The sequence below is a fragment of the Chroicocephalus ridibundus genome, chromosome 18 (genome assembly GCF_963924245.1).
Source record: "Chroicocephalus ridibundus chromosome 18, bChrRid1.1, whole genome shotgun sequence".
NCBI lineage: Eukaryota > Metazoa > Chordata > Aves > Charadriiformes > Laridae > Chroicocephalus > Chroicocephalus ridibundus.
This window is the reverse complement of record NC_086301.1, coordinates 5,091,288-5,118,410: the sequence shown is the minus strand read 5'-3', so window position 1 is coordinate 5,118,410 and position 27,123 is coordinate 5,091,288. Positions and strand designations below refer to the sequence as shown.

The 27,123-nt window shown below is 61.8% G+C and overlaps 1 protein-coding gene across 19 annotated transcripts in view; it reads right to left on the bottom strand.

The window, feature by feature from the left end:
• Positions 1-23,213, bottom strand: part of IGSF9B (immunoglobulin superfamily member 9B) — a 45,219-nt gene extending 22,006 nt beyond the window's left edge. For 13 of the 19 annotated variants that reach the window (XM_063355033.1, XM_063355043.1, XM_063355039.1 and 10 more), the window contains exons 1-13: positions 20,603-20,730; positions 15,170-15,367; positions 14,072-14,218; positions 12,436-12,587; positions 11,201-11,318; positions 10,244-10,385; positions 9,985-10,130; positions 7,480-7,622; positions 5,937-6,077; positions 4,533-4,649; positions 2,819-2,911; positions 2,567-2,717; positions 2,118-2,241 (exon numbers count right to left, since the gene is read on the bottom strand). In XM_063355033.1, the coding sequence (XP_063211103.1) occupies positions 2,118-2,241; positions 2,567-2,717; positions 2,819-2,911; positions 4,533-4,649; positions 5,937-6,077; positions 7,480-7,622; positions 9,985-10,130; positions 10,244-10,385; positions 11,201-11,318; positions 12,436-12,587; positions 14,072-14,218; positions 15,170-15,367; positions 20,603-20,711 (1,781 nt within the window). In that variant the 5' untranslated portion in view covers positions 20,712-20,730. Of the gene's footprint in view, positions 1-2,117; positions 2,242-2,566; positions 2,718-2,818; positions 2,912-4,532; positions 4,650-5,936; positions 6,078-7,479; positions 7,623-9,984; positions 10,131-10,243; positions 10,386-11,200; positions 11,319-12,435; positions 12,588-14,071; positions 14,219-15,169; positions 15,368-20,602; positions 20,847-22,957 lie in introns of those variants that run through there. The other 6 variants (XM_063355045.1, XM_063355046.1, XM_063355044.1 and 3 more) reach the window with 6 other exon arrangements.
• Positions 23,214-27,123: the final 3,910 nt, after the last annotated feature.

The following is a 27,123-nucleotide window of genomic DNA, read 5'->3' as shown; positions in this document are numbered from 1 at the left end:
TGCAGCCGCCTCCACAAGCCATAACCCTGCTGGGAAGCACCACGGTGAAAGAGCCCTACGTCCCAAAGCAGCATCACCGTGCTGCAACGATACTGCCAGTATCGGTGCTCCTGTCAGAGATGCTCCCGGGAGTCCCGGTCCTCAGCTGCAGGTTTCGGTGGTGTCCGCAGAGGATTTGGCCAGGATTACTGCAGAAGGTCTATTCTGCACAGATAAGTGGCCATATCTACAGCCACCGGCATACAGCCGGGTAAAACCACCGAGTAGAAAGTAAGAGAAAAGACCAAGGGAGCAGAAGGCGAGGTGGGAGAAGCAGCAGCAAGCTATGGAAACAAGCGCGTCGGTGGAGAGCCATGCAGGTGCAGCGTGCCTCCACCAAACTGCGCGGCTGCCTGGAAAGCCTCCGGATCACGGCGGCTCCGGCTGGGACTACAGCTCCCAGGGTCCCCCGCCACTACAGCGCAGGCATGGAGGGCATCATCGCCCCGAGCGGGTTTCCCTGCAGCATTTAACCCCACCGCCATCGCATCCCTTCTCCCCAGTGCTCCTGTAGGCAGAAGTGCAATGGTAAGGGGCTGAGGATGGAGAGAGGAGAGGGTAAATGCAGCACTAATCGCTGCCGGGCACGGCAGACCGCCTTTGCCGAGGGAGAGCATGTACGCAGGCAGGATGCTGCGGTGGCCTCGGCCGTCCCTGGGGAGCGGGGTTTGCATTTCCAGCATCAACAACTGCAGAAGCAGGAGGAGAGCGCGGACTCCGCAGGAGGCGAAGCCATGTTTGGCTCGAGCATCCCATAGCCACAGCGGGGAGGAAAATGCACGCCCTCTGGCTGGCCAGCATTCCGGTCGGCAATGGATGATCCAGCACCGTCCACCTCTCCCGGCCTCCCCATCCCAGGGAGCAGCACGGCCCCCAGGACCCACACCCACAGCCAGGGCAAGACAGGTCGCTGCCTCCCTATCCCAGGTCCCCCCAGCACCCTGTGAGCTCCCTTGGCGCAAACACCCTTCCCTGTCGCTGGCTGTTCTCCCCCAGCACAGGGTCTGGAAGGGCCTCAAGGAGGCAGGAACCCAGCACAGCAGCTGCCACCTCCCTTCAAGGTGAGCCACGTCTCCAGAGCAGAGAGGCTTAACCACTCCTTCCCAAGGACATTTTCATCACAGCAAAGTCTGCACTGCTCTGCTCACTCCCTTATTTTTCTCCTCTGCTCGCTTCATTTCTTCTTCTTCTTTCCATCTCCCGACAGACTGCCCAGCCCCACCCCAAGTGCCCAGCCTCGGGCTGGAGAGCAGAAATCATTACAGGCAGCATCTACCCATCTCCGCTCTACCAGCGGCCTCCATCGGAGCAAATTAAGGCAAGGAAGGAAAAACAGCAAGAAAAAAGGCTGAAGAACGCCAGCCCCAGAATTGGGAAGGGAAGGCACCATCCCCTCTACGTTTCCAGAAGAAAAGAGCAAGCGCAGAGCCCATATAAAGCCCCGACCTCGCTGCAGCTACATTTCGCCCTCCCCTGTCCCGGGGGAAAGCCGGCAGGGCTGAGCCCCCGTGCGGGAAGGCAGGATGCACCTGCTGGCTTTGGGTACCGGCTAGGACACAGGAGCGATGGGAGCAAAGCCCCACGAGGCTCAGACCCGGCCGGCATCTCACGCTGGCTGGTCACAAACTCAGATGGGATTTAACCACCTCCAGGGAGCCGCAGAGCAAGGAGAGATCATTTCTGCTTAGTCACAGCTCTTCCAGGACACACTCTATAAAGGTTGCATTTCCCATCCTCTCCCTGGCTGTTAAGCTTCATAAACAGTTTATCTTGAAATTAGATGCCAGAGGCAAAGTTACATGAATGCAGAACGTCTCCCTTGCACCATAAGCAGAATAAAACCTGCTGGGGAAGACGGAGGTACCGGCTAGCACAGAAGGGAGATGAAACACAGGACCTACATGATCCCACCACCACCCATCTCTCCGAAGCACCGCACGGGAGCTCAGCCCTGTAATGCCCACGGGGCACCGAGCCGGGCACGCTGCCCTCACCACCCTCCTCCCCCCGGCTGCTCGAAGCTCGGGCCGGCTAGGAAGGAAAAGAAGCAGAGAGCAAAGCATGCCAGGATGACTCACAGAGGGCCGTACCAAACTGAGAAAGTCTGCTCGTATCCACCATCGTAGCCGGGCTCCCAGGAGACGTTGGCTGAGGTCATGGCGACCACAACGTGAACGCTGGTCGGGGCGTGAGGGCTTGTGCCTGCAGGGAGAGAGGGAGGGGATGAAGGGAAGCGAGACCCTGCGTTGGCCGGCAAAGGCAAGGGGGCTGGAAGGGGTCTGCTCCCAGCTGCAGTTGGAGAGGACTCCTCTGCAACCTGCTAGAAAGAGCAGCAGGACAGCTGTGTCCACAGGTGGCCAGAATAACAGAGCAGAAGGCGGCTGCACCACCAGTAAATAAGATTTAAAGGAGACACTGCTCTTCACAGGAAGCATCCCCACCTCCTGTCTCGCCAACACGCTGCCTGGGGGACCCTACCCAGGGCCCCGCCACCAGCCGTCCCCAAGGACCCGTCCCCTGCCCGTACCTACGACGGTAAGGTGGGTGCTGGCAGTAATGCTTGCGACGACGTTGGTGGCGATGCACTCCCACTCGCCGTGGTCGTCCTTGCCGAGGGAGCGGATCTGCAGGGTGCCGCCGGGCAGCGTGTTGTGCTTGCTCCTGCTGGGCTTCCCTACCTTGGGCAAGGAGCAGGGGGAGCCAGGCAAAGACAGAAAAAACACGACTCAGAAAGCAGGTTGCGGGGCAGGGCGAGGCGGCAGCAGGGTCACTAAGCTACCTGTGTGGCCCAGGGGACACCGCCGGCCACCACCAAGGGCTCTGGTCTCTCCGGTCGCGGCAAGGCAGCCGGTTCCCCCGTTTTCGAGAGGACCTGGCGGGGCAACGCGAGAGGCACGTGTCAGGGCGGCTGATGCTCAGCTCTCACACACAAGCGGAAAACCCCACGGCGCTCGCACGGACCCCGAGCCCTGCGCCAGAGCTCAACGTCCAGCATCCAAAGCTGAAACCGCTGCAGAGGATGGTGCACCGGCCACCCCCAGCAAACACCCGCCCAGGCCGGGGAAGGTACCGCCTGCCCCAAGAGACGCCCAAACTGCCCCTCAGCCAGCGGCAGAGGACAGGCAGGACCCTTCATGTCAGAGGTTTAGGGATGCAGGAGGATGGCGTGCATGGAGATGCCCGGGAGCGATCAAGCCGAGCGGAAAAATGGATCTTGTAACAACTCGTGTCTACGCCCGTGCAAATCCCACGTTGTCCTGAGTCCTCTTCAGCTGCTCCTTCAGGCAGGGGTCTCTGCTGATGTGACACCGGGACCCACGGTTCAATGTCATGCAGGATGAGGGGAGGAGCAGACGGGCACACAGGGCTACCAGTGCCAAGCCCAAGTCTTCAGGAGCCCTTCAAGACACCGGCCAGTGCTGGGGGGCTGACGGGGAGCGAGGGAGCTTGTCTCTGCCACCGGGAAACTGAGCCCACCCCAAGCCAGCCCCAGCTGGAGTCAGGGGGGAAAAGCCCTGAGGAGGACCGCCAGAAGGCACAAGAGGGGCTGAAAATAAACCCGAGTAAGAACGGTGAGGGGGGCTGGGGGGGTAAAAGAAAAATAAGATACAGAAAAAGACTAAACGGCCAACAAGTCTTAGGTAGGTGACCTGCAACCTGTGCAAGTCATGGTCCTCCTCATGCTGGTGAAAGGAACTCAAAGAGATCCATCCAGCATCTCACACCGCAAGGACTGAGGATGGTGCCCATGCAGGGACCCCACTTGCTCTTGGGAGCTCTAAGAAGGGGACGGGAGGCTTGGAGAGAAGATCCTGAGAGGGGGACAAAGAGCCCAGGAGCTCGGTGGCTTTCCTACAGGAGCAGGGAAGGTGGGAAGCGAAGGGAAGGCTGGAGGACTGGAAAGCCCTGGTTGCTCCCAGGCTGTGCCACCACACTGCATCCTACCCTGCTCTAGAGAAAGGGACATCCCAAAATCATTATGTCCAGTCCAGCATCATTAAAACAGCTTCTTCCCAGGGTCTTCAAAGTCACGGGACAGCAAAGCAGCTGCTGACCAGTCCAGCCTCTTGCCAAAACACAGCCAAGAGACCCTGGGACACGCTCCAGTGGCACGTCCCCTCCTGCCATGGGAGGTCCACGCCGCGACAACGGTATCGCCGGGGCTGCCATGTCCTGCTGGTGGCCACCTCGCAGGCAGGCACGGAGGAGGGTGTCCCGGAGGCAGCACCGGCGAGGAAGAGGAGGGGGGCCGGGGAGGGGGCAGCGCTCAGCGTTGCAGATGCTGCCGTGACGGTTTCACGGGGTTAAAACACTCGGTGGCCACAAGCCGGGGCTTCCCCCACCCACCTGCGGGGACAGGACGGCAGTGGCTCAGCCCAAAACGAAGCAGCTGTACCTGCAGTTTGTTCTTACCGGGACAGAGTGTGGCTTCTCTGTCTGCAATATTCACCAAAAGCCAAAGGCACTGCAGATTTGTCTGGCAGGCCGGGTACCTTTCTCCAGGCGATGATGGGAAAGGGGTCTCCGGCAGCAGCGCAAGGAATCAACAGCTCCCTCCCTGCCTCCTGTCTGTACTCCCAGCCTGGTAGCACCGTGAAATAGGGGGGGTCCTGCAGCCAAGGGAAAAGGCAAGGAACATCAACCCGCGCCAACTCCGACCGCACGCCAGCGGCTCCCCACCACTGAAACCAGCCCTTTTCCAAAACAAATGAATCACCGGGTTTGGGTAAGGTTGAGGCACTGCAAGGAAAGCCGCGGCAGAGAGCGTGTGCTAAGGAAGCTCCGTGGTACGCCAAATTACACACCCCGAGGGAAGTTTCCTCTGAAAAGCTGCTGCACTAGGGCACCTTGTTTAAGTTTTGAGGAGGTAAACAGGAAAAAAAACAAAACCCACCCACGTCGCATCAGACATCAACCCGATTTCATTGATTCTGCAGCCGCCTTAGCGGATGTGTGTGTCGATGATACACAAAGCGTTATCACGTGAACCTCAGCGAGACACCATGAATCACCATCAAGCACGGGGACTTTTTGTTCAGGGAAGGAAGAGGCAGCAGCTCCCACCCCAGACACACCGGGAGCCCAGCACGCCTCGGGCTCCGCACGCGGAGCGTCCCTAGAGCTCAAATCATCCAGTTATTCAAATCCTGCCTGAACCCAAGCCCAGGTCAGCAGGGCTAAGCGTTTTATTGGCAAAAAGGCCATCCCAGGGACATGTTTTCTCAAACTATGCTGGTCCAGCACTACCAAAGCCTTCTACTCATCTTACACTGGCTGTGGTCCAGCCTGTGCCGAAACCCGTGCCACCGCTCCGGCAGGGTATTTCCAGCTGCCACCAAGCAGGATTTGCCTGTCCCCGTGGGAAGCACACCTCGGACTGCAGCACAAAAGCATCTTCATGCTCAAGCCTCTGCTGTTCCCCTTCAAGGATGCTCGCGAGGGCCTGCATATGCCTTTCTGAGCACAGAGCAAAAGGCGATAGGTTTTTGCTAAGCCGAGCAACGCAGGTGGAAAAGTGGGCAAGTTGGGGGGCACAGAGCCCTTCTTGAGCTCTCTTCACAGAGAAGCGCTCAGGAAAGCAAAGCAAAACCTGAATTTCTGCACAGAATTAACAACCAAATAAGCAGCACGGAAAAAAAACCAACCAAACCACCTCATCCACCCCTGCAGCACTGTGCTGAACAGGAAGGCAGAAGGAGCGACATGCGCATTGCAAAATCCACGTCAAACAGCCTAGCTACAGCCTAAGACGCTTCAGCAAAGCACGCACGCGTTCATGCTGCCTGGCCTGGGACTCCGGCACCCCGCACAGCCCCGGGAGCTCCTCACGGCACGGAAGAACACAACCCGTGGCAAATCTGCCAGCTGCAGAGCGAGGATTTTAGCAGGCGAGTTACCTTCAGTACCAGTCGGGCAGGGGGAGACTGGCCCATCGTACCCAGGGCGTTATAAGGCACACAGGTGTAAGTGCCGAGAGCATCTTCGGTTGCCTCCTCTATCCGGATCGACCCATCTTCCAGCAGGTTCCAGCCGGAATACTGCGGCGGTGAGAAAGAGGGATAATATCAAGCAACAAACAGATATACCAGGTCTGCAGTAATTAATAATTGCAAAATTGCCGCTAGCCGCCAAGTTCGCTGTATGTTGGCTTTCTGGTGAAACTTAAATCATGGTTTCCAGTAAAACCACAAAAACTAGAAGAAGTTATTCTGGCTCACTCTGAGTCTTTCTGTTCCTCAGCAACATTACCAATAGTTTAATCTCATTTCCTTAGAAATAATCACCACGCTATTTAAATATTAAATAGAGGAAAATAGACACTGTTGGGGGAACGAGACGAAGCTGATCCCACACCCAGTAACGCCCATCATTCAACTCTGAAGACTTGCATCCAACTTTTAACTTGAGTTGCCACTTAAAATGAATGTTTTGAGCTGTCTGCGGACCACTGAAGACTTCTGTTAACAACCGCAACACGGCTTGTCTCTTCTCTAGCCAGGACAAGAGTCTGAGTAGCAACAGGGTCAGTGCAGAGGTACTAGTAAGAGTAAAGCTGGAGAGCACTCCTCTTGCTGTGATCCCTGGGCAAAGTCCCTGCTTTTGGGAGTTATAATCCACAGCGGATTATCTTTCCTTCAGCCAAGCCCCCCGCCCAAGCCCAGGGCAGCTGCCGCATCCCCAGGGAGATGCCCCATTCAATTCCCAGCATCCAAGCCATCTCCTCAACAGGGGGCAAGATCAGCCCCCGTCTAAACACAGCCCCCTAAAAAGGGCTTCCCTGCTCCGTACGCACCCAACAACACGCGGGTTTATCTTGCCGCTGCTCAAGCCCTGCACACAGCCAGGCTTCTGCAAGCACCCCAAAAGATTTAACGCGAGGATCTATCACACCCTAAATAAAAGGTGGCACCAAGGAGACAACCCCACCCGAGGGGCCGAGGGCGCCAAGGGCCAGGAACCCTCAGCAGCAACAGGTTTAAATGGAATTAAAGTGTGGGATTGTTAATATTTAAGGAAAAAAATTTAAAATACTGAGCGTTTTCTTTAAATATTTAATGGCTAATATCCTCACTCAGACTATCAAACCGTGATTATAGGAAGACAGAGACTTGTTAAAAGGGTCTTTTAACCACCAGTTGCCATAGGGGGGAAAAAAAAAAGCAGGGCCATCAGGAGGTCACTTTGGAGGGAAGCAGGCATCAGGTCTCGGAGATGCAGACAGCGCGTCTGCAGGCGCCCTGGGCTCCACGCAAGAACCCGAATTAACTCTGCCCACAGCCGATAAGGACAAGCAGCGCCATCCCACCCACAGGGCTGCTTCCCTCCTGAGGGCGGGCTGGACCCACAGGACGCCTGGTGACGCTCACCAGCGTTTGCAGAGGACACGAGGGTCCGAAGCCCTCCGTGTCCCCACACGTCCCTCCCCGGGGGCTTCGTTACCTTCTCGATTCGCAGGGGACGTCCGTCTTTGTTCCACTTGACCAGCGTGACTGGGGGCTCTGCCTCGACCGGGCAGCGGATGTATCCATGTATCCCAATGGGAACGTAGATGACAGGGGGCATGTTCACCACACGGGCAGGATCTGGGAGAGCAGCACCACCACATTAGTGGGGGGAAGGAGCCCGTCTCTCCCCCACCACCTGGCTTCAGAGCATCAACATGGCTTTTATAATGAATTCCGAACCCAAACACCACCTTGGCTCCCCCACAGGCTGTTATCTCCGGGCTTGCTACACACAAATCCGCTGTAATACCTGGCATTTCTGGGAGGCTTTACTCATGCCCAGGGTGTTCCTACCTGGGGCTCATTAAAAGTTGAAGCTAAGAAGAAACGTTAATTACACCTGCTCTCACATCCACGCCGACTTGCGTCCTGCTGAAGCCCGAGCTGCTCCACCACGCTCAGCCGGGAGGACACGTGCATGGTGCGGTGCACACCCAGCAAGCCACCTCTGGTTCCGCACACCAGCCACGCCAAATATTTCAACTCCCGAGCCTTAAAACACGCCAACCGCGGTGGGAGAAGGGATCCGCGGCCCGGGCTGCCGCGAGCCCTTTACCTCCCGTCTGTTTGTACTCGCAGCCCGTGCCTCATTGAGGCTGGGTCGCGTTGAGCATCAGCCACCTCCACCCTTTCCAACAGGATGCAAAAGCTTAAAATACATACCTAACCCCCCCCATTCCCCGCGCTGCACCACCCACGCAGCGAGGCGTCTCGCAATCCTCCAGTCTAGAATGTGTCATTAACAGTGCTTCTAAGAGCTTTTTAATTAAGTGCGAGTGGGTTGGAGAGAATCTAGACTTTCTTTAATAAGAAGCTTTTTTTTTTTAAAAAAAAAAAAAAAAAAAGTTACTTTTAATAAAGAAGAGCGAGTATTTCCACAATCTTGTCTAGACACTGGCAGCACGAGGTTATGGGAAAATCCTGCCGGGGCTTACGCTGCATTACGGGATGAATGCATATTTTTTTTGGGGGGGGGGGAGGGGGGGGCAGGGGGTGGTGCAGCATCCCTGCACTAGGGATGCTGAAAACCCGAAGCTGGTGGGTAAAGGTAAGGCCTTTCGGAGGAAGGGATGGAAGGAGAAGTTTGGGAGCTGTGCCGAAACACGTAACCCCAACCAGCTCCCTGGAACCGCGCGCCCCCGGCGATGGCACCGTAACCCAGATTGCCAAACGCCGCATATGGAGCGGGCTTTAACCTCCTCCGCCCGGCTCCACCTCTTCGGAAATGTAATCAAGGGCTCCGGCGGCGCGGGAGAGGGTAATGGGATCGAGCCTTTCACTACTAGGTCACTGGCCGGGGGCCAGGCTGGCTCGCTAATGACCTGCAGCCGTGTCCCCATCCGATGGCTGCTCCGGAGGGTGGGAAGCCGCCTCTCCCCAAGGAATCAGCCCAGGAGGAGATGACCAGGTTTGCCCCGCGGAAAAGGGGGTTTGCGGCGCAAAGCCAAGCGCAGCTCCTCGCGCCGAAGCCTCGCAGGGCCGTCTGAACGGCAGATTGTCCAAATGTCGTTTTCCCTGCCGTTAGAGCTATTTTTAACAGCTATCAGCCTTGACGAGTGGGCCTGGATTAGCGGCAGGGCAGATTTAATGGCCTGAAGCCACATGCTTTCCCAAGAGCCGGGCACATCCAAGCCCCGAATCATGCCTCTGCCCGGGCACGGGCACCAGTCCCACCGTCCCCTGCCCCTTCGTCCATCCCCATAGGGAACGATGGGACTTCCCAGCCCTTCCCATAGCGGCTCCCCTCCGGCATGGGACTTCCCGCTAACCAGTGGTGGATGTACTGGCAGCCCTCAAAGTCGCCAGCCTGCTTTCCTAAAGCCTGCTTTTCATTATAAAATAAAACCGCTGCAGTCTTTCAGAGCAGAGCAATACTGCAATTGCGAGCGGCGGCAATCGAGGCCATTACTGTCGAATGCCACAGGATGCCGGTGGCACACTACCCATTACCGCCCGGGGAGCCCCAGAGAACAAGCGTGGGAAGCAACGCTCCTGCTACAGCCCCTTCTCCTCCACTTGTTTAGATCAGTTACCGCCTGAAAAACATGACACGCAAAGCTAGCGAGCTCACAGGAAAACCACAGGAACGCCACAGGAACAAGCCCCCGTAACAATAAATACCGCAGAATACAAGAGGGTAGGTGAGGCTGGGAGCCCCGATCCGGTGTTTCCCTAAGGTGGACGCTGGTCCCAGCTGAGCAGTGCTGTTCAGGATGCTCGGGCTCTTTACTATCTCGTTGCCCAGACCCTACAAGCCCACGTGGGATGCTCTCAGCCTTTTGCCGAGGATAACTGCACGCTCATCCAAAGGCTGCTGTCACATCAACCCAAGCCTCCCAGCATCATAGCGGGACAACAGAGCCTCTGGGGCTGCCTCGGAGATGGATGTTATCAATCCCAGTCCCACCCCTCAGGATGAGCCCCCGCTGCCCGCACTCACACTGCACTGTCAGGTAGGCAGAGGCTGATGGCGAGCGGCCCAGGCTGTTGCTGGGGATACAGGTGTATTTTCCAGCATCCTCTGGCTTGACCCGGAAAATGATCAGCGTCCCGTCGATCAGGATCCGCACTCTCAACTTCAGGTCGCTGCAAGAGAAGGAGGAGAGGAGGATCGCAGGGAGACCCGGGGCAGTGCCTGCCCCAGCACAACCCGGGAGGAAGATGAGGAGGACAGGCCGCCCTGCCAGGTACAAACTCACTTCTTGAAGTAGACGTTCTCCTCCTCCCAGTACCACAGGTAGGTGAGGTTCCCGGGGTACGCCTCGGCCTGGCAGGTGAAGAGCGCATCCTGGGATATGTTGACCGTGATGTTCTCCGGAGGGGAAACGATGAAGGGAGGTCCTGGAGGAAGGGAGAGGAAAGTGTCACCCCCACCAGTACAGGTGTCCCCACAAAGCTCAGCTCCGTCACAGAGCTGGGAGCTGCTGGTGGGCTCCCGGGCAGAGCTGGCCCCGATGCCCCGGGATCACGGGGTGCCCTCAAGGATCATGGTGACCCTGTTATTCCCAACCCTTTCCCTTGATCTCTGCGGCTTTTGGGAGGGGGCCCCGCACCCATTGTGCATGGCTCTGCTTCTCCCAGGGCACACAAGCTCACGCCTCCCTTCACCCCAAGCATTTTCCCAGGATCGCATCACCCATGGGAAAAACCCAAGGGGAAAACAGCAAATTGCTGGGAGCTGGCAGCGAGCGTCCACAGCTTGCCACCACGGCAAAGGTGGAGCAGGGGACACCCCATGCTCCTCTCTCCGCCGGTAGCTGCTGACCTAATTAAAGATTTATTTAATAAAAGAGGGAGCGAGGAGCGGGAGGTCTGCCATGCATCACCGCTATCTGACAAGGCGCTTTGTGACAGCCTCAATCTTTTCCCCGCTTCCCGAACAAAACCGAGCTGCCATGGGGGCCCAGCTGCTCATTGGCACGGCCGCTTCGGCACGGCCACCGCGGTGCCCCAATTAAGTGGATTCCTCCATCCTACAAACGGGATGCCAAGCCACGGGGTCAGCCGGCACGACGCTTGTGGGTCACTTCGGGGTGGCACCGCGGCCCTGCAACCCACGGAATTTCCCCACAGGGAGCCCCCGGCGCAGATTCCGTCCCCCCTGGGAATGCTGGTGGCCGAGGACAAGCCGGAGGGGCTCGGGTGGAAGATCTCACCTTGAACGAGCAGGCGCGTGGTGTGCACGGCTTCCCCCTGGATGCTGTACGCCCGGCAGGTATAGGCACCCCTGTCCTCCCGGGTGATGGAGAGCACCGTCAGGCTCCCGTCACTCACCTGAGGACGACAAGGGAAGACCCTGGAGCGCGGGCAGAGACCCCCCTCCCCCGGGGGGTGCACCCCAGCCCCGGCACCCTCCCTCCTTCCCCGCTTCCCACGGCAGAGAGCTGCCGGCGCTTTTTAAGGCCGGATGAGAAACGGGTTTCCCCGCTCTGCAAGACTTCGGATATTAATAAACCAACACACGCGTCTCTGCTTGACGCCAAGGGGAAGAAAAAAAAAAAAGAGGAAAAAAAAAAAAGAAATCAAGAACCCTCACAACGTATTCATCTCCTGCAGAAGTGACTGGCAGGCGGCAGACTCCAAACCGCTGCTGCCGAGCCTCCCAGCACCATCGGTGTTTCCCAAGGAGCAGGATGCCTCGCCGGAACATCCCGGCTGCTCCCGAGGGACCCGCTCCACCCCTCAGGGTGGGGGACGAGGGGGAGACCCTGGCTTGGCCACCATCCTCCCCCCGGGGCCACCTCGCAGACGAAATCCTCCCTGGGGACACAGCAGAGAAAGGACGGGCGAGGGACCGTCCCCCCTGGGGTAGCAGCACCCCCACGCACAGGGAGCCCAGCTCCCAGCCAGGCTTCCCCCCCTCCATCCTGCCTCATCCTTCTATTTCAATTAGTAACAAATGATTCCTAATTACTCTCATTAGTGCCTGCGCTGATTCCAATGCCTGATTTACCAATTACAGCTCAGGGGGGAATCTCTACCCAGGAGCCTCCAGGATGCAAAAAGGATCCTGGGAGGGGGGCAAAGCCCTCCCTGCCCAAAATCCCCACCCTGGCCCCAGCCTCGCTGCATCCATCCCTGCCTGCGGACACCGCGTCCCCAGCCTCCAGCCCTTCTCCAGGCCCTGGCACAGCAACCGGCCCCCGGGGAGCAGCAGGGAATGGGGCTGCCCTAAACGCCCCGGGGGGGGGGGTCTCTAGCCTGCACCCAAGGGCAGGCAGTGTCAGAGATGGCGGAATGGGGGGAGAAAAGGGCATCTCAGCAAGAAGTGCTGAGAAAGCACGGCCGGCTCCAAGACGGCAGAGCTGCCGCCACCGTGGTCCCATCGATACCGTCCCCGCCAGCCGGGAGCACCCCCAGCAGCCCCTGCCAGCCCCCACCACCCACCTACCTGGTACTTGCCGTTGGCACCCAAAAGGTCTCCCTCTCTCAGCCAGGTGACGATGGGCTTGGGGTTCCCAAACGCCATGCAGGTCAAGGTGACGCTGCTGCCTTCCTTCGCCTCTACGTACTGCGGCGGCGTCTCGGTGAACGTGGGGGGAGCTGTGGGGCAGGGGGAGACCGCCGTGACCCCCCCTCGTTTCACCTGTGGCCACTGTAGGTCCGGGTGGGCACAGGGACAGAGGGGAGGCTGCTGCCAGCAAAGGGGGGACGCGCCGCACATCCCCACGGCGGGGCTGGGATCACCCCAAAGGCGAGGGGGACAACACCATCGAGGGCACCCCCTCCACGCCACGCCGCACCCCAGCCCTGTCCCCTCTCCGCCCCCCCCAGCCAGCGCCAGGGCGCGGCACCACGTCCCATCATCCCCCCCCAACATTGCACATTAACTTGCTATTGTCAAAACATGGGAAAACACCGCAGTGCAGATCGAAAGGCTCCTTCCTGATTAAAGAGGCTGGCAGGATTAGAGCCCGCCCCTAATTACCGGCGGTTTTTAAAGCCCACTTTCGAGGAAGACAGGTTGGCAATTTAATCTGCTCGGGGGGGGGGGGGGGGGGGGGGGGGGAAGGGGGGGAAATTATATCTTGTTTCTCCCCAAATGATTTTTATTTTCCCCTAAGAAAATTAAGCGTTGCAATGCGCTGGGGGAAAGCCACAGCCTTTCCCCTAAAAGCAATTCCTCGGGCCTGGAGGATTATGGTTATTATTTTCCTATTAAGCCCGTGCCCAAAAAACACCCCATTTTGCAAAGGGGGTCGAGCCTGGGGTGGGGGACAGGGCATACGGGGCGACGACGGCACTTCCAGCCCCTCGGGCTGGCGGTGGAGATGAAGCAGGCACCATCCTCCTCCTCTCGCCCTCCTTCCCAAGCCGGCAAACGCGGCAGCATCTCACCCCTTTTTGCAGGCTTGGGGGGGGGAAGGAGGCAGCGATAAGGCAGGGATGGGGCCGCTGCAAAGCTCCTGCTCGCTAATTGGGCTCAATTAGGTGGCTCTGCTCCCTGCCGCAGCCCAGCCGTCGTCCGTCCCCACCTTCCCAAAAGGTTAAATTAATTGCTGAAGGTCAGTAAGACCAGCCAGGAGCTGCCGGTGCCCGCGGTCCCTCTCCAGCCACCTCACCGCAGCGGGAGAGGCACGGCCCCGCTGCCGGGCTAAAAATAAAGACCTCTCCCGATGCGGACACCGACGGTCCGCTAATTAGTTTAATACGCAGCCTTAATAAAACGAAAAAGTAATTTAGGTAAATCTGAATTTCAAGAAAGCAAAGATTGGATTTTCTGATCTGTTTGTGAAGAGGAGCTGCGTTCCCAGACCCGTTTCCTGATGTCTCTCCTTTAAACCAGCTCCGCGTAATTAAACGGCGGGATCCCTAATAAAAGTTTGTCCCTTTTTAAGTCACGCCCCGGCTGGAGCAGCCAGCCTGGATGGCCTCAGGCTCGCTTGGCTGCCAGGCAGAGATACCATCGAGGTCCAGCGTCCATCAGAAATCAAAGGGAAACCTGTCCCAGCACCGGCGCCACACGCAACCCTCTGGGGATGCCGCAGCCCCTCCCTGCGATGCCACAGCCACCCCCCCCGGCTCACCATTGACCGTGAGGTGGACCCAGCTGCCGTTGTGGAAGGTGTCGTACTGCTGGTCCAGCATGAGGACTTTGCACTCGTACCAGCCCTGGTCCTCGGAGCGGACCTGATCAATGCGCAGCGAGGCTTTGTCGTGCAGGCTGGCCCGGCCTGCGGGGAGAGCACAGCCATCAGCTCGGTGGCCACCAGCCCCGCGCGATGGCCCCCCCAGCACCGGAGCAGCCCCCCCGGAGCGTCGCTGCAGGGGACAGTGGCATCTGCCCGCAGCGACACCAGCCTTCTGCTCCCAGCCGGGGGCTGGTGTCCCCAACGAGGTGTCCCCAGAGCTTGTCCCTGGCCTGGGAGTCTCCCAAAAAAGCAGGGCAGCCCCAGGCTGACCTTTTGCACAGCCTGGGAAACCGGACCAGTAGCAAAGCAGCCCACCCTCCGCCCGGCTCTGGCATCGCTCATTCATGAGCTGATTTTTGGCAGGGTTCAGCCCAGGCTCGGGCGCTGGCATCCTCCCCGCCGCAGCATTTCCCAGGGGAGCGATTTGGGTGGAGGAAGCCCCGCAGAGCTTTGGAAGCAGGGTAAGACCCAAAGGAAGCTCCCCAGGACGGCATTCCCCAGGGAATGGGATACTGAAATGTATCTGCCCCACCACATCAATACCCTTAGGGGCTGGTCCCCAGCCCAGACACCCCACCAGAGGCCACCAGCCACGTGGCGCAGGTGGCACGTTGGCAAGCGGCCACATGGGCTCTGCAGCTCCAACCTGCCACCTCCATCCGGCACGTGGTCCCGGCTCCATCCCCACCGTCCCCCCAGCATCCCAGAACCACCCCCCCAGGCTCACAGCTGCTCCGGGGCACAACGGCAGCAGCAGCAGCAGCCGCCGCCGCCACCACCACGCGTCACCCCGGGTTTCTCTGCCTCGCTTGCTCCCGTCCCACGCAGCCCAGCTGGCTTCCTAGCGCTGCTGCTTAATTAAAACCAACTGGGTGGAAAGCGAGCAACGAGAGGCAGAGCCCGCGCGATTTCTGATGGAGGAGCGCATGGAGCGGAGCCGTACACGATGCAGCCAGGACCTGGCATGTCCCCCTCACACCCCCCAGGACTCACCGGCATACTCCGGGTCGACATGGGGAGGGTAAAACCCAAACTTGATGAAGATGGGGATGGGGACGCCGAACTTGAACCACTCCACGACATAGGGAGGGGGCTGCCCCGTGAGCGGGTGGATCACGTCGCATCCCAGGATCACGCTCTCGCCAGCGCGAGCGGTCACGAACTCGGGCTCCTCCCTCGAGCCGAGGGCACCTGCAAGGGAGCGAAGGAAGAAACCGTGGTTGATCCCACTGCCGGACCCCAGCATAAGTGACAGCCGGAGGACCCGGACCCCCAGGAAAGCCACAGCAGAGACTATTCCCATCCCCAGCCGCCTAGCTCCGCCAAGGACATCACCCTGCGGATGGGTCTCCCTCACCCCGAAACCAAGGGGTTGGTGGCCGCCAGTGCCTGCTGCTCCAGGATGGCTTCCCACTCTCTGCGCCGTGGCAAGGGTGGTGCCCAGTGCCCCGCAAGGGTTTTGGGGACGCACCGCTCTCAGCAGAGGGGGTGCACGGAGCATACCTAGTGATGTTCCTCACCTAGAAGCACCATCAGGACTGCCCCACGTCCCCACAATGGGGAAAAGGCAGCTTTTGCAGCCCTGCCTGTGCCTTCACATCCATGGGACCAAGCGTGCAGGGACCACCGACCTGCAGCTCTGGTTTGCCAGCCCAGGGATCCGGCTTTCCCGCAGGAGCCATCCCAGGGCAGGCTGAGCCCCGGGAGCGGCGACGCTCCAGCCAAGCCCGCCCATCCTCAGATGTCCCCCGAGAGCCCCAGGCCTGAAACCCGGCTTGCGACCTGCGCATCGAGTCTGGCACCCTGCTCCTCCCGCCCGGCCCCCCGGCGGGGGTAATTAAGCAGGGCTTTGGTCTCAGCCTCAAACGAAGGCACCGCTCCACCCCGGCCGTGCCTCCCCGCTCAGCTGCAGCCTGGCGTCATCCTGCTCTCCCCATCAGCAGCAAAGCTGCATCCTCAGCACGGCTTCCAGAAAGGCAGAGGGAAAACCCAAGCCTGGCGGGGGGTGGGGGGGGGGAGCCGAGGCGGGGAGGTCCCCAAAACTGCTAGGGTCAAGGTTCAGCCCCACATCTCCCTTCCCGTCAAGGAAAGGGCCCCCCGTTTTGCCGGCACACGCTGCCGCCGCCTGCTCCGGGGGGATGCTCGGGGAGGGATGCTCGGGGAAGCACGTTCCCACTCCTCCGCGCTGCTCTTCGGGGCTGCCGGTGATTGGCGGCGAGTGACATCACCGCTTCCCCGCCGCGGGAGACGAGCATCACCGGCTATTTTTGGCTCCGGCACAAGCGGCGAGAGGCCCGCACCATGCCACCCCACGGGCTCACCGGACCAGCGTCCCCATGGGAAGGGGAAGCGGGGTAGATGGTGGGCAGAGCCGTCCCTACCGGCAGCCGAAATCCCCTCCTCGCTGCAAGGCGCAAGCTGGGTACCGGGGCTGGATGGCGGCTGTTTAACCGGCAGGGCTGGCGGGTGGCAGCGGGGAGGGTGACGCCGGGGTGCAAAGCTGTGAACCATCTGCAAAGGAGCAGACGCTGCATTGCACGCCCGCCGCAGGCACCCGGCCCTGCTACGGGGGTCCCGCATGGCCACCCACCGGTCCAGTCCCCATCCGGGCTGGGGGATCGCCGTGCACACACTAAGCACGCACCCCGCTCCTGCCCCCCCACACTTTGCACCCCTCTGACGACACTCTTGCACCTCTCCATCCCTCGTTATCACTGCATCGCCGATGAGCTCAGGCGTTTGCACCCTGTCAGCCCTCCCCTGCCACCCCGGCGAAGAGCCGCAAGAACCCATCCTGACCCCCGCTGCGGGGGGCTGGGAACACCCCCCTCCCTGCGCCGATCGGGGACAGCAGCTGTCACGTGCTGCTCAAGAGCATCCAAGGACGCACGCTTCCCCGGCCGCCTCGCTCGAGCGAGCGGGTCCCCAGCACCTCGCCGCCTTGAAAGGGACAGTCCCCGCTCACCACCGGCAGCGCGGGATGGAGGGGGCAGCCCCCAGCCCCTCCCCGAGACCCCCGGTACCAAGGGGGGATCTTGGTTTTCAGCTCCTCAACGCCACACGGAGCCCGGGATGCCGATGCTTGCCCAGCTAGAGAAGCGCGCTGCCCAACAGGCCACCCATTGCCCCACACCGGGACACCACCGCGATGTCACACTCGCAGCCTGACACCGGGACCCCCAAACCGGCTCCCCAGCAAACCGGTGGGTGACATCCCCAAGGAGAGGACGAGCCAGCAGCTCTGCCAGACCCATGCCTGGCCAGGGATGCCTGGGCAGAGGAAAATAGGTCAGGCCCGGCAGCTCGCAGCGCCGGTGTCTGATCGCAAGGCCGGTGGGGAATTGCACGCACGGCTGAGCATCGCCTCCCCACGCGCGTGGCCGACTGGCAGCCACGCCAGCTAGCCGGCCCCCGGCTCGCCCCAGCTGCTACCCGCTCTGCCACCGTCCCCCGTGCCCCCCTGTCCCCACTTCCCCAGACAGCAGGAAAGCAGTGGGGAAGATGTTCTACACGCCTCGCCTTGGCTCTCCCCAACTTCCTAACCCTGCGGTCCCAGCCCCAACCAGGTTTTCCTCCCAAATCCCGGCCGCGGAAGGCAAGCGAGCGATGGAGACCGCAGCTCTCCATTCAAAGAAGCGTTTCTCACCCCCACATTTGTGGGGAAACGCTTGAAAACAACCCGCAGACGCCAGAAGAAACAGAGCGCAAACAGACGAGGTATTTTTAAACCCACTTGATTTTCTCAGCCAAGTTCAGGGCGGGGGTTTCAAGGCTCAGGCTGTGGCTTGGAAATAGGGTCAACATCAGGGAGCCGCAGCGGGGATGCGCACCCCAAATCCCTCCTCGGTGCGGGAGCTCCGGCGAAGCTGGGGGGATGCCTCGTAAAGAAAAACAAGTAATCAACAGGCTTCGTCATCCAAGCAGATCCAGGAAAAATAAAAGCACGCCGCGTGCCAGGAGGCAAGAATACAAGATGTGGAGGTGGAGTTGAATAGCATCCCAAAGGGAGAGGAGGGAATGCTGCTGCCGTGTAAAGACGGTGCCACCGCGGGGGCTCCCCAGGATGGTGATGCCAAGGCCGGGAAGACCCTCTCCCGGCTCTGGGCATCCAGTTCCTGCCATCCCAAGAGCGGAGACATAAGGCGACGTGGTGAAGCTGGTGGTACCCAGCATCTCAGGTGCACTCGCTGAAGCGGGACCCTTCCTACAGATGCTTCCTGAGGATGCAGCCATGGCAGAGAGGGTTTCCAAAATGAAATAATGCTGCACCTGGGCTCGCAGACGGGATAAACACCGATCCCGCAGCCAAGGGATGATGGCAAAAAGCCCGGGAAGGCTGCCCTGCCCAGGGGTCAGAGAGGAGATCCCATCCTGTCCCACCATCCCGGGCGCTCGTCCCCATCCCTGTCCCCCCGCGGGGATGGAGCAGGCGCGGGGACCTCTCCTCCCTGCCGAGCGGAGACGAGATCTGCTCTGACACATCCCGCTCACATCGGTGGAGGCGGGATATGGTGGGGATCTCTGAGGACAAGGCCACCGGCGTGGCATATGGAGGCCAGCAGGGAACGAGAACGGGCAGCCAGTGCCACGAAACATGCAGGGCAGCAACTGCAGCCCGGGGAGCGGGGGGAAAAATGGGAACCACCCACTGCAGGGATCTGGGCTTCCAAAACGGTGCATGGCACAGGGGGAGAGCCCCCTCCCCAATAGCTCAGTGGGGGCTGCACCCCCCACTGCAAGCTCGGTGCCCCCCTGCCCACCCGGGGGTACCCGCAGCCCCCCCCCAAGAGCATCCGCCTGGTGGGGGGGCAATGCCGGGGGGGGTGCGTGGAGCGCAGCCCTCGCCCCCTCCCCCAGCTGGAAAGCAGCATCTGGGCTTTGCAGCACGATTCCTGCGCTTTAAACCGGATTTTCCAGATGGATGGAAGGCGACGCGCAGGTCAAGTGACATGCCTCAAGGTCATGCGGGGCCGGCGGAGGAGCGGCATTAGCTGCACCCCATTCACCACAAGAGGGTGACTTCCAATCCAGCCCCCGGGGGAAGTGGCATGTCCTGCGGAGCCACCGACACCATCCCCGCGCTGGCAGGCATCTGCCCTGGCACCCCCAGGGGAGCGCGCATGCCTGGGGTACTGCCCCACGGCAGCCCCCCACCTGCCACGGTGGGTCCCCGCTCCCCGGGTGACACAGGTGGGACTGTGCCCGGCTGGGTGGCAGCTCAGCGAGCACGTGTGTTAGCACAGAGATGGAGCGTGCAAGAAAACGTCTTCCCCATGGTCACCCTGGTGTCCCCACTCCCACCCGGGGGTCCCTGGCATCCCCTCCCTCTAAACATCACTGGCCCGGTGTAGAGCATCCCCAGGTGCTGCACAGCAGCCGCCTCACGGGAGCCATCATCTCCCAGCAACGACCAGCAGCTCCCCGCAAGCTCCATCCACGTGCCGTGGGGCCGAGCAAGCAGCTGCGGGGCGGGGGGAAGGGAGGGCTGGAGCCAAAACCGCTCCCGGGGGAGACCTCCTGCATCCCAGGGGGGCTGTGCCCCCCAGCCCAGTGCATCCAGACCCACACGGCACCGGTACCCAGGGGCAGGCTGCCCGCATCGCCCTCCCCACGGAGCGGGGTGTACCACCCCGATGCCTTCCCATTCTTCCAACCGCTAAGCGGGATGCAGGCAGCGCTCCGAGCTGCCCGCCAGCAGCTCCTGAATCACGCTGTTCCTGGCTCAGGCAGCCCTCCCACCAACGCCAGCCTCTCCATCGGGAAGCGGGAGGAAGAGAGTTGTTTCTCCAGAGGCCAGCTGGTCGGTCGCTCAGGGCTCCCAGCTCGGGAGATGCCTACCGCAGGGGACGGGAGATGCAAGGACTCCTCCATCGGCACGGCACGGGGCTGGACCCGCTGCTCGCCCATCTGCAGGGCTTCTCTTCCAGCCTGAAGCCACGACCTCCAAGGCGGAGGACTGGAGGTGAATGGGAGCTAACCCATCCTGCCGCAGCTCCGGAGAGGAACTTGCAGGGTCTACCCATCACCAGCAAAGCTGCATCTTCCAAGTCAAAAGGCAACCAAGCCGGGAAAGCATCGCCGCAAAAACCCTCCGGCAAGCCAAGTCATCGACCGAGACGCACGCATCCCTCCCTGCCCCACGCGCCTCCATCCAACAGGTCCAGAGGAGCAGGAATCCTCCGGGAAAGGATGGAAACGGGAGCTGGGCCAACCCCCTTGGCTAATCCCGGTGCCAAACCATGCCTTTGCCAGAGGAGAACGGGGCCAAAGCCGCATGTGCCAAAGCCGGTGGCTGCTGGTCCAAACCCCTCCATGGCCGAAGAGGCACCAGCTCTGCGCTGGAGCGAGTAGGGGATGCACCGCCACAGCAAGCCAAGGTCATTGCCATGAGCAACACCTGCCGCGGTGTCCGGGGGGGACACACACCTCTTCGACCGGAGCCCTCACCCGGCGAAGCCAAATCCTCCGTCTGCAAACCGCACCTGCCGGATCCACGAGCATCCCCGCTCGCTGCACAGCACCACATCACGCTCATGGGAGAGGGAGGAAAAGCCCCTCGGCGTCACCGGGAATGCCAGGAGGCCAGATCCCTCCTCCGACACCCACTCCCTGTGCGGTCACGTCCCGGCTCTCCTCCCCCCATGCCATAAGAGGGGATAACGCGCCCTCCTTCCCTCTCTGAGCCGATTAACGCCTGGAAAGCCCTCGGAGAGCTGGGCCAGGCAAAAGGGCTGCCCGGGGCCGGCACCGCTGCATCTCAACCTGGCTCTACGAGGAGGAGGAGGAGGAGGAGGCAGTGTGGGGAGGAAGGCCGCAGCCAGGGGCAAAGCTGCAGAGAGCCCCAGCCCTGCTCCGAAGCCCTGTCCCCAAGCGATGCAGGGTGACAGCCCCCTACCAGGACTCCCAGGAGGAGGGGAGGGCGCTGGGGTGAGTCCCACCAGCTCCCCGTCCCCACACAGCCCTCCCACGGGGGCTGCGCCGGCCGGCAGCGCCCCCTCGCCCGCCGCCCACCCACGCATTACTCACAGCGCGCTCATTCATCACGTACGCACTGCTCCGTACGCGCGGCACCCCCGCACCCGGGGTCCCCGCCACCCACCCACCCACCCCACCACCACCTTGGGAGCCCCATCCCAGGGTATTCCCAAGTTCCCAGGCGCAGAACACGCCGCTCTCCGCTCCTCTCCCAGGCAGAGCATCCCTTCTCCACACCGCTGCTGCAAACTGCCGCCTCACCACGCCGCAGGATGCATTTCAGGCAGGCAGCAGCCGGCCGCGGCTCAGCAGCAAGAGGGGCTCCATCCCGACACCCCCTTCCCCTTCCCTCCGCCTCCAGTGGGATGACAAGGGACGGCGGCGGGATGCAGAGGAGCGCCGTGATGTGGCGGGGGCTGTGGTGCCCCGCTGCATGCCGAGGTGCCCCCTCCCAGCCCACCGAGGTGGCGTTCCCCCGCATCGCTTGCCACCAGCGGTCACCACATCCCCACCGGCAGGGCTCGGTGACACCCAGGGGCACAGCCCCCCACTAGGGACCACCGGGGTGCAGGGAGCACCCCGTGCCCGGCGAGGTACCGGGATGGGAGATGGTGCCACGCCAGCGGCAGGCAGCTGCTCTTCTACCTGCAGGGCTGGCTGGCGGGGAGGGAGGGGGGGCGGCGCTGGCAGCTGACGGAAAAGAAGCCGGAGCAGGAAAATCAGGGTTATTCTCCGCCGCTGTCTCCCTCCTGACCTTGGACAACCCTGTGCCTCAGTTTACCCTGGTGCAGCAGCCAGCCTGCAGTGGGGGGGAGGGCGGGGGGAAGGAGGGCAGCCTCCCCCAGGCGGTGGGGGGGGGGACGACAAAGTCACCCCCAAACCTGCAGCCAGGAGCCCACGGGCACGGCCGGGGCGCTGCGGGGGAAGGCAACGAATCCCTTTTGCATTTCTCCTTGCCCAGCCGGGCTACCCTTGCAGGGAAGGGCAAACGCTGCCTGCGCCCCTGGGAGCTGCTGGGGGGAGAAATGTGGCGGCGGGGGGGGAGCAAAGAAACGCTTGCCCGTCCCCTGCCTACGCTCTGGCCCTGGCCACGCTGCCCACCTCTCCCCCGCCACCCCACCATCCAGCCAGGCGTGCCCCCTGCAAGGACTCGCACCCCCTCGCCTTCTCCCAAGGGGAATTTCCAAGCAGCCCCCCCTCCGAGGGGAGAATCCAGGCAGGACCTGCCGCCCACCAGCTCCTGCCTCCCAAACTTCCCGACCCGCAGCCACTGCCCTCGGGGAGGTCACCGCCAAAAAAAAAAAAAATAAATAAAAATAAAAAAAAAATCCCGGATCGCCCGGTAAGATGCTCCCCCCCTTCCCCGGGAAGGGGGACAGCAGGGGAACAAAGCAATAACCAGCCCCTCGCTGCAGCCCCGGGGGCACGGCCAGCCCCCCCTGCACCGGAGGGGAGGCAAACCCCCCCCGGGAGCCGCAGAACGCCGCATCCCCGGGGCGTGATCCCCCCTGCCCTGCTCCCGGGGGGGAGCTTCGGGACGTGTGTCGTCGTCTCCCCCCCGCAGTGCATGCATCCCAACCTGGCGCATGCATCCCAGCTCGGTACAGGCTCCCGGTACCCGCATCCCAGCCCGCTGCCTGCATCCCAGCCCGGTACCCGCATCCCAGCCCGGTGCATCCACATCCCCCCCCACCCCACCCCGCAGCCGGTACGGGGGGGGGGATGCAAAGCAGGGGGGATGCTCTCCGCCCCAGGGAGCCGGCGGACCCCCCCGCAACCCCAGGGCATCCCGGCGGCCCCGCTCACCTTGTACGGGCAGCCCGCGGGCGCCGAGCACACTTGCTACCAAAGCGGCCACATACCAAATCATAGTACTACCGGCCCCCGGTGCGCAGCATCTTCCGCCCGCCGGGCGGCCCGGCCGGGGCGGGGCAGGGCTGGCCGGGCCGGGGGCAGGGCTCCCCGGGGCTGGCCGGGCCGGAGGGGCGGCTCAGGGCCGGCCGCCGGCCGCCGCCGCTGCGCCCATGCCCGCGCCCATGCCGCCGCCGCGCCGCACCTGCCCTCCGCCGCACGGCGCGGGGCGCAGCCTAGCCTGCGCCCTTTAGCGGCTCGGTGCCGCCCCCGCCCGCCGCCCATTGGCCGCGCCCCGGCGGAGTGGGCGGTGATTGGCCCGGCGGAGCGGCCCGGGCCCGTTTCAAGGTGGGTTGGCGCGCACGGGGGCCCCTGCGCCGCAGTATCATGCGCAATGCCGGGAGCGGCGGGCGGTGCGCTGGGGCGGCCGGCAGCGGCTCGGCACGGCTCGGCTCGGGGTCACCTCCGGCGGGCGGTCACCTCCCCGACGGCTCTGACACCCGCCCCCCGGCCGCGTCCCCGCACGGTCCCCAGATGTGCCCGCTGCACCGGCTCGGCGTCACCTCCCTGTCCCCAGATGTGTCACCTGCGTCAGCTCAGTGTCACCTCCCTGTCCCCAGATGTGCCCACTGCACTGGCTAGGTGTCACCTCCCTGTCCCCAGATGTGTCACCTGCGTCAGCTCAGTGTCACCTCCCTGTCCCCAGATGTGCCCGCTGCACCGGCTCGGCATCACCCCCTGTCCCCAGATGTGTCACCTCCCTGTCCCCAGATGTGCCCACTGCACTGGCTAGGTGTCACCTCCCTGTTCCCAGATGTGCCCGCTGCACCGGCTCGGTGTCACCTCCCTGTCTCCAGATGTGTTCCCGGCACTAGCTCAGTGTCACCTCCCTGTCTACAGATCTGGCCAGGCACTGGCTCAGTGTCACCTTCCTGCCCCCAGATGTGCCCCTGCACCGGCTTAGCATCACTTCCATGTGCCCTGCACTGGCTCCATGTCACCTGCCTGCCCCCAGATGTGTCCCCTGCACCAGTTTGGCATCACCTTCCTGCCCTGGCACATATGTGCCCCCCTGCACTGGCACAGCGTCACCTCCCTGTCTCCAGATGTGCCCCCCCGCCCTGGAGCAGTGCCACCTCCCTGTCCCCAGATGTGTCACCTCCCTGCCCACAGAAGTGTCCCCTGCACCGCCTCAGCATCACCTTCCTGCTACCAGATGTCCCCCCCTGCCCTGGCTCGGTGCCACCTCCCTGTCCCCAGCTCTGCCACCTGCCCCTGCTGCCATACACCAACTCTCTGACACGCCAGTGCCACTTTGCGCCCGCCACTGAGCCACTTTCCCCCCTGGCACCAGCTCCGCATCACCCCGACCAACATCAGCTGTGCCATCTGTCCCTGCCACCCTGCGCCAGCTTGGGGTCACGTCCCTGCCACCTGCCTGGTCCCACCGCACCCTCGTACCCCACATCAGCTCAGGGTAACGTATCTGCCACCATCTGTGCCCCTGGCAGAAGTTCAGGGTCATCACCCTCCATCAGCTGTGCCACCTGCCCCCTGCACCAGCTCGCTGTCACCTCTGCCAGGACCCTGCACGGCTCAGCCACCACCTCGCCACCTGCCACAGCCTGATGTCACATTCACCTGCCCCTTGCACCAGCTGTACCACCTTCTCCTGCCACCCTGCACCACCTGTGTCACCTCCTCCTGCTCTGCGCCACTTGCCTCCATCCCTAAGCCCCTGTACCCTGCCACAGCTCCGTGTCAGCCTGTCCCCTCCAACACATCCCTGGCACAGCTTTGTGCCCTGCTGCACAACCCCCTCCATTTGAAAAGCCAGAATTGAGGTCTAATTCAATGGAAAATAGGTAGAAAAATAGAAAGTCCCCCTTGCTCTGCCGCCCCAGCCCACCTCTCCTCCCTGCAAAGACCTCTGGTGATGCCAGATGGGCAAACAGCCGGGCTCGCTCCCCAAGGAGCATGCCAGCGAGAGAAACGGGCCACCGAACTTCCCCCGAGATGACAGGCAACCGGGGAGGGGACAGGCTGGCACGGAGAGGGGGGGCACGCCGGTTTTGTCCCCAACACTCACCGTCTTCCCCTTGCCCACACCATTGGGAGAGTGTCTGGGGAGAGGTTTGAGCGGCTGCTGGTTTTCCTGCGGCTCCTTCCCATGCGTGTCCTGGAAAGAGGCAAAAAAACCCAACCCTTGTAGAGGATGCAGGCGTGTGAGGAGCATCCCACACCTGCCCGCAACCACACTAACGGAGGTTTGGGCAGCAGCGTGGCCCTGGGGCCAGAGAGCGTCCCCCCGCCCAGCCCCAGCTCACGCGAGCTGCCGGGCGCTTTGCTTCCTTAGCAGAATCCAAGACCTCATAAAAGTCTGACTCAGCTCTCTGTCCTGAGGCCCGAACTGAAAGCTTGCAAATCGGCAAGGTGGGATGGCAGAGCCGAGCACGACCCTCGCCTTGGCGGGGTTTGGTTTTTTTTTTTGCTCTTTACCCATCTCCGCATCGGCACAAAGTCAGGTTTGCAGCAGTCCCTTGACCAGCACCCTCCCCGCTCCGGTCCTGCCAGCTTCAAAGCACCCCAAAAATCCCAGCCATCACCCCCATGGCCTGTGAGGGAGCAAGCCCAAGGCTGGTGGAGCTCCATCCGCCCTCGCCCAGCTGCACAGAGTCGATATGTTCTGGTCCGGCTGGAGCCCGTGTTACCAGCCAGACCATCTTCATGCCTTCAGCTGGGTTTTGCCACGATTTCAAAGAGAAATAAAAATAACGAAGGGCACTGGTGACACCTACGCTAACACAGCCCAACCCGGGAGGCATCGGGAGCCGAGGGTAGACAGGGAGGACCCTGAACCCCTCCGAGCCGAGCACGGCACCGGGGCCCCACCAGCATCCCTCAAAGAAACTGGAAATATGGGCTTGGGTTGGAGCACGGCTGACGGTTCACACCCTTGTTTCTCCAGACTAATTTGCTGGTTTTATGAAATCCATTCCCCGCTGTTTTCACACTTCTCTCCCTCTCTATTTATAGCTGGGTTTATTTACATGAGCAGGGCACTCCGTGTACTTTCCCGTCAGTCTGCGGTGGCAGAGCGGGGAGCGGGCGAAGGCAGCAGGCAACGAGGCGAGGGAAGGAGCACCCGGGTCCTCGGCCACCTCCTGCCCGCCACGTGGGAGCCAGGCAGGTAGCCCTCCCTGCCCAGACAGGAGCCACCGGGGAATGAGACGGAGCCGAACGAGCCACGCACCCCCCGGACGACGCACTCCCCGTCCCCGCGGGACACAGCGATGCAGCTCCCATGGGATGCAGATGGCTCTAGAGCCGGCACCTTCCCACCCCGCAGGTGAATCCCTTCTCTTTCCAAGGGGGAGAAGCTCTGGTGGCAGCGTTTTGCTGCCCTAAGCCATATCCATCTTTCGTGCCGCTGACCATAGCTTCCCTGGCTCAAAAAGTGATCGAAAGGACAAAAAAAAAGTCATTTTGGAGCAGGACCCAGTAAGACTGCCCTTGCCCTGTGCCCCATCGCGCAGCCACGGAGCGCACAGCCTGCCACACACGGCTGAGTCACTCGCCAACTGCCCAGCCATAAATTTACCACTTTGCCTGAGAAGAGAGATAAAAAGGCATTGCTTTTTGGGTTGTTTGGGAAAACTCTTGACTAGTTGAGGCAGGAGTCCTGGGGCTAGCGCAAGGGCAAGAGACTCGAGGGATGCAGCTCCCCCCATCGCACCCAGGATCATCGGGGGGTCATTCAGCCGCGGTCGAGACAGCTCTCTGGGATGAGACTCGGCTCTCGGGATCAGGGACGGAGGTTTAGGTTTTGGGTATCAGCACAAGAAAAGCAGGAATGAGCCACAAGTCCAGGCTGGAAAACCCTCGGAGACACGAGGTTCTGGTTCGGCCTTCGCAAGGGACAGCAAAAATCCTTGCGGCTGGAGAGGGGGCTGACCTAAAAACGAGGATTCCCGGGATGCGGGTGGCTGCAAATCTCCTCCTGGTCCCTCGGTGCCGGTGACCCGGCCGGGAGAGCAGGAGATGCGGGCTCGGCCGCCTCCCGCCTGGCCGCGGGATGCTCCATCCCACGCGGGGCTGAGTCTCCCTGCACAAGTACATGA